The 6,210-nt window shown below is 40.6% G+C and overlaps 1 protein-coding gene across 1 annotated transcript; it reads left to right on the forward strand.

Annotated features, from left to right (window-relative positions):
* The first annotated feature begins 1,033 nt into the window (after window positions 1-1,033).
* LOC104427555 lies at window positions 1,034-1,759 on the forward strand. Its single transcript, XM_039313578.1, has 3 exons — window positions 1,034-1,085; window positions 1,213-1,424; window positions 1,586-1,759. The coding sequence occupies exons 1-3, from the start codon at window positions 1,034-1,036 to the stop codon at window positions 1,757-1,759; spliced, it is 438 nt and encodes a 145-aa protein (XP_039169512.1).
* Window positions 1,760-6,210: the final 4,451 nt, after the last annotated feature.

Raw genomic sequence — 6,210 nt, forward strand, 5'->3', positions numbered from 1 at the left:
GAAAGAAGAGAAAGCAAGCAATACTAAAAACAGTTACTTTTTTTTTTTTTTTTTTGGACAAGGGTAAAAACAGTTACTTGCTTTGGAATATTATTTTTCTTGTTGACTTGTTGACTGAGGTTCCGGTCGGGCTCTCTCTTTTCAATCCAATCATTTGAGGGGCTTCCATGTGGCACATTGGAGAGACCACCACCAAACTAAACATCCTCTATGATTCTCTCATAGGACCTGAGCAAGTCCTTAAACGGCTCCGTTTATCGAGTCAACTCCAAACGTAAAATGGAGTAATGATAAACCGCTGAAGATAAATTAGCCAAATTGAGAAATTCCCCCAGGCCGGATTCCCGCGATGAAGCCGCCTGGCATACCCAACACGGGTAGGGTCCAGTTTGGTGGCGGTCTCTCCAATGTGCCACATGGAAGCCCTCAAATGATTGGATTGAAAAGAGAGAGAGCCCGACCAGAACCTCAGTCAACAAGTCAACAAGAAAAATAACATTCCAAAGCAAGTAACCGTTTTTACCATTGCTTGCTTTCTCTTCTTTCTTTTCTTTTTTTATCTTTCGGCTTTTTTTTTTCAATTTTTCTTGCTTTTCATTGCATGTTATGTAAATCGAAGAGATGGGGTTTATGATTGATGTAAATATGCTAATATTCCTGACGAAATTATCAAAAAAAAAAAAAGAAAGAAAGAAAGAGGGAGGAAAGAAAGGTGTTTTCACTGCTTGCCTATATTTTATTTTTTAGTTTTTTGCTTTTATTTCTTTTTCCTTGCATGTAAAATTTGGGGAGTGTACTTGTTTTATTTCTTCTTGAAGATGCCTGGTTATTGATTTATAATTGATTTACGGTGGTTGGATGGAGTGTCATCGAATTCCATGGGGAATTACGGTGCAGAAACAAGCTTACACTTTCATATTCATCACCAGCATAAGAAAAGTTGCTACAGAAACAAGCACAGCAAGCAAGACACCGAGATCTCTCACTCGCCCGTGTTTGGCCTGAGAAACAGGCTTCCTCTTCTTCTCCCAAAATGGCCTGGAATCTCTTCCTTGCCTTCTCGCTCTTCCTCCAAAGAGCTCTGGGTAATGGGTATATAACCCGTGGTTCTTCTTCACCACAGTGCAACCGTGACAAGCTATTTGATTTTTCGATTGACCTGTCTTTCTTTCCTTACCTTTTTCGTTGTCAGGTGACATTGTATGCGAGCAGTTGCTTGGTATAATGGAAGGCGGTGCGTCCTGGAGAACTACGTGAGCCCAACGGATGGGAAGATGGAATGCAAATGCGAGACCTCTCAAGTGGCTGTGTATACCATGCACGAGTGGATCGAGACCGATGCCTGTGGAGTGGATAGGAAGTCTGTTGGCATATCTTCAGAGGCTCTCCTTCAGCCTCGCTTCACTACCAAGCTCTGCTCACCGGCATGTTACCACAACTGCCCCAACATTGATGACCTTTACTTCAACTTGGCCCTCGGAGAAGGTAATTCCTGACCGCGAATCAATCCGCCCCCATCTGCTTTGAAGCAACATCGTCCTCTCAAATCTCCACTATTACTGACTCCGCCATCAGTTTTTAACAGGTGACCATTAGTCGGATCTCTGAGGTGCAACGGAGCAACCTGAAGCGGGTCATGAGAGAGGTCCGAAGTTCCGGAGCAGCATCCGGTCCCATGGGCACTGCGCCTATGGGGAGTCTTTCTGGCGAATACTATGAGATTGGATATGACCCTGCTGAATCTCCCATGTATTACTAGGTGTCATATTTACATGAGAATTGTAAGCTGCTATGTCACCTCCAACTTGTATGGGTTTGTGCTATTCTGGCAAATGAAGGTAGAACACTGTACGGTATTTGCCAAATGCAGGTTTTGCCAAAGTAGTGACATTCTCATTATACGGTTAATAATTCGTGAACCAAACTAAAGTTCAGATATTAATTTGAAAAATAATTAAGAAATTTGTAATCATGGTCCTGATAATCCTCATATTTCTTTGTAATCATGGTCCTGATAATCCTCATGTTTCTCCATAACTCCTTAATGGTTGCCACCCCGTAATTGCTATGAAAACTCTCGCGCCACTATTGATGCTAACTCCAGGTACAATTTGACTTCTTCAACAGGCAAGAATTCTCTTGATCATGGAAATGCATGGAGATGCTCAGTATTTGCTATTTGTATTTTAGTTTCTGAAAATTGTGCCAATTTGGTTTCGGGGGAGAAAAGAAGGCCTGATTAGAGAAATTAGAGGAAAGTGGAACAAGTAATTGAGTCGCTTCATCAGTTAAAGTTCTAAATTTCACACAGATACGGATCCGTATGCTTTATTTATTAAAGCGTTATCTCATATTTTACGAATGTGACATTCCAATGGATTATGATTGTATGTGGTGTCACTTTACATAATGGTTGATTGATCTTTTTGATTGTATCGAAGCCAAATTTCATATCTTACACATAAAAATGAGAAAGGGTGTTAAAGTGTTAATAGCGTTGTTTGATTATAAGATCTGTTACATTATTATTATATTGATTCGAAGACAAAATATAGCAATCCTAACTATACCTCTATCAAAGTTCTTGATAAAATTGTCTTCAAATAATACTGCCGCGTGAAATTTGAGCAATTGAAATTTGCATATGCTTTGGAATAAAAAGGTCAAGAGCAATTTTTTTTTATTTTCATTTTCCTCATCCAAATTTGAAAATAATTGAAACTTCAAGGGAATATTGTAAAATTTTACGCGAATCTACATGTATAAGTGCATTTTGTAAAGTTTTCGAGTTGGATGATGCATTTTATATGACAAAGTCAAAATTTGAAAAAAAATGAAAATGAAAATGTGAATCAACATAAGAATTCCTTTTCCATATTGAATTTTTTCCCAGCCGCTTAGGTGCGTACCAATTTTTTGGATCCTAAACTTATTGTAATTATGTTAATTTAGTCCTAAATCTTTTTTTTTTCACCAATAAAATTATAAGCCTTTTACATTTATGTCAATTCAGTTTATCCGGTTGATTTTGGCTGGAAATCGCTAACATGAATGTTAGTCATCCTACGTGGCGTTGGTGTGGACAAATTTTTTTCAAATATTTTATTAACTTTTTTTCTTCTTTTTTTCCTCCCTTCTTTTGTTTCCCTCTTTTGTTTCCCTTATGGCTGGTGAGGGTTGTCGGAGCTCGCTAGCGATTGGGGGAGGGTAGCCTTGCCATGCCTCACCCACGGCTAGTAAGGCCATTGTCGCCTTCAACGACAGCCATGCCTCCCACTCAATCTTTTTCTTTGAGCTTCACAACGCAACCTAGAAACAAAACCCTCAAGGCCTACCCATAAACCTCTCTCTCTCTCTCTCGTTTGGTTCAAAGTCAAGTACATCACGTTTGCAATCAATGGTGAAGCTTCGCTGTTGGACCGGTAGAGAGCTTCAAGTAGTTAATGAAGGTGCGTGGCTGCGGAAGGCGGCCATGGCCTCGCCTAGTGGCCGGCAAGCTCCAGCAACCGTCTTTGGCCACAGCTTGAAGCAAAAGAAGGGAGAAAAAAAATTAAAAAAATTAAAAATTTGTCAACATTAGTATCGACCGCACCACTTAGGATAATCGATATGTATGTCAACAATTTTCTTGCTAAAATTAATCAGATAGACTAAATTGACAAAAATGTAAAAGGTTTAAAACTCAATTAGTTAAAAAGATAAAGATTTAGGACTAAATTAACACAATTATAATAAGTTTAGAACTTTTAGGAATTTTGTCCGGTCTAGAGTTTTACAGTTACTTCAAAATAAATCCTTCTTCTAGATTCAATTGAAGTCGATCTCCATCGCAACCGACTTCCCACTTCACCTAAGTGACCCTCGACCTCAAACATGCCAATGCAGCTGCTTCTATGATGGTTCTTGCCGCCTTTCCTTGGGCGGACGAGCAGGGCTATACACTTTCGCGGGCAAGTTTGAATTGAGAAGTTCATCTAAATGATTCGCAAGGCTACTCGGAAGACGTTTTTGGTATTACACATGAACATGTAGTTGTCCAAAATCAGAAACTAATGCCATAATTGCTACTGAGTTGGCAGATTCTTTAAATCAGGATGAATCCCCCAAGTTGCTGTCCCACGAACTCGGGGACCTTCTCATTAGCGTGGGGGAGGATACCTTAGACACCACCCTAGAGCTCCGGACTGCCACGACAAGCGCGACGGGAAATTCTTGTACAATCATCCCGAATAGAATGCATTTCTTCGTTGCTGAATATTCAAGTAACGAATTCCACGTCGGGCTCGTTTGGAAATCCAAAAATTGGAATCAATCCATCCGCATCGAATTCCTTGTGTCATGCCCTCGCGGCAGCTCCAATTCGATTTCAATCTCGAATTATCCCGCACGCCGTTGACCCTCAACGGCCATATGGTTCCAAAACCATACTCATCGACACGTTTATATATCCAGTCACTATGAGGAAATTTGGAAAAATAGAATTGTATGTACGAAATTTGGAAAAATAGAATTGTAGGTACTTTGATGCGCACCGCTAGTTTAATAGCGGCAGTGGGCTCCCGCTTGCTATTTCGGCCCATCGATATCGTGGCCGATAGACGTAATTGGTATCCTAATTGAATACAATCTCATAAGGGTAAATTTAATTTTTTTTTCTTGAGAGGCTTATGGGATTTTCTTGTATATATATATATAATATGTTTTGGAGGCTTTTCAATTTTATTTTCTACGCAGCTTTATGCAAGTTGATTTGTGTATGTTTCGCGCACATTCGCTGGGGCTAAAATTGTTAAAGCTCATCAGAGAGTCTGTAAAAACCATCGGAGACAATAGTAAGAAACCTAAACAAAATTTTTATTACTTCATTCCAACGCAAGCATAATCACCTTTGCTAGCAAAGTTCAAGCAATCATAATGCATTCTATTGGTTTTTTCTTCTTCTTTTTGATAATTAAATGGTAGGGAAGCACGATCGGCAAAAAAGACCAGCTAAAATTTATTGACACATAAATTTTACCATTTTTATTTCAGACTTAATTGCATAGAAAATTAGGGATTGATCTTTTTTTTTTTAAAGTAAAAAGTAAAAAGTAAAGTAAATGATTTTCATTAAAATGCATCACATATAGACGTTAGGAGCATTTGGATTAATAGTATTAATTATTAAAATTTTCAAAAAAATCATTATCAATTTTAATTATTATTATTAAAAAAGAATGGAAAACGAACCGGGCCGGGCCTCTTTTGTCTTTCCCTTCATTCTCTTCGCCTCGGCCGGCCCGCCGATTTTCCCCTCCTTCGGCCCAACCCTTATATTTTCCTCCTTCCCCCCGCCTCGGCGACATCGAGGCGGCTGAACATAGCTCGATTTGCTTCGGGCTCGCCTTCTAGTCGTCATCGCCAAGCCGGGTAGGAACCCCCACGGTTGAACGCTAATCCCGCGAACCTCTTTGCCCTCCTTGTTCTGTCCTGTCTCGAGCGAGGTGAGAGTCGACTCCATTTCTTTAGTTCTGACTCGTGCCAGATCTGAATGAGTTGGTTTTTGTGGAATCTGCACGTTGCTCGTTGATTACTTTTGAGTTTGGGTGTGCCCTCGAGCCTCTGAACAAGTCAATATTTGCTCCCCAAGTCGCCGCTCACCATATGTTTGAAGAAATGTCCGAACCAAATCTGTTCAAGTTAGGGCCCGTTTGGTTCGGTTTTTTGGGGAATGTATTTGCAATGCAAATACCTTTGGGTGAAGGGGGATTTTCCAAAATGTAGGTATCGTTTCATAAAATTTGCATTGAGAAACAACTTTGGCCAAAATATCGTTCGGTAAAATTTACATTTGTAAAAGACTTTTATTAAATTTAAAAAACAAAATAAACATTTGTATTTATTTTTAAGTCCAGCCATCGGACCGCCGGACCTGGCAGTCGGATGGCCAGATCTAACCCTTAGACGGTCGGCGGGGTCGCGACCTTGGTGACCCAGGCGTCACCTGAGGTCCGGCAACAGTCGCCGGGGTTGGGTGACCCTCGGCGGCGGTCGCTGGCGCGTCGCCGGCACATGCGACCCTTGGCCAGCAGTCGTTGGCCTCCGATCGACCTCTCCATGTGGTGGTTTCTCCGAAAATGAATAGTAACCCGAACTTGCATTCTGAAAATGCAAGTTCGCGAAGGAGTTCTAGACTTCCTTTGGACTAAGGGCCCTTAGAGTCTTTTGGAG

The sequence above is a fragment of the Eucalyptus grandis genome, chromosome 5, assembly GCF_016545825.1.
Source record: "Eucalyptus grandis isolate ANBG69807.140 chromosome 5, ASM1654582v1, whole genome shotgun sequence".
Classification (NCBI taxonomy): domain Eukaryota; kingdom Viridiplantae; phylum Streptophyta; class Magnoliopsida; order Myrtales; family Myrtaceae; genus Eucalyptus; species Eucalyptus grandis.

Bases quoted from the DNA above. Each gene is read 5' to 3' on its own strand.
- LOC104427555 (XM_039313578.1), top strand. From the start codon at position 1,034: ATGGCCTGGAATCTCTTCCTTGCCTTCTCGCTCTTCCTCCAAAGAGCT. The intron at 1,086-1,212 runs GTAATGGGTATA...GTATGCGAGCAG, and splicing joins CTTCCTCCAAAGAGCTCTGG to TTGCTTGGTATAATGGAAGG. The intron at 1,425-1,585 runs GCATGTTACCAC...AGTTTTTAACAG, and splicing joins CTACCAAGCTCTGCTCACCG to GTGACCATTAGTCGGATCTC.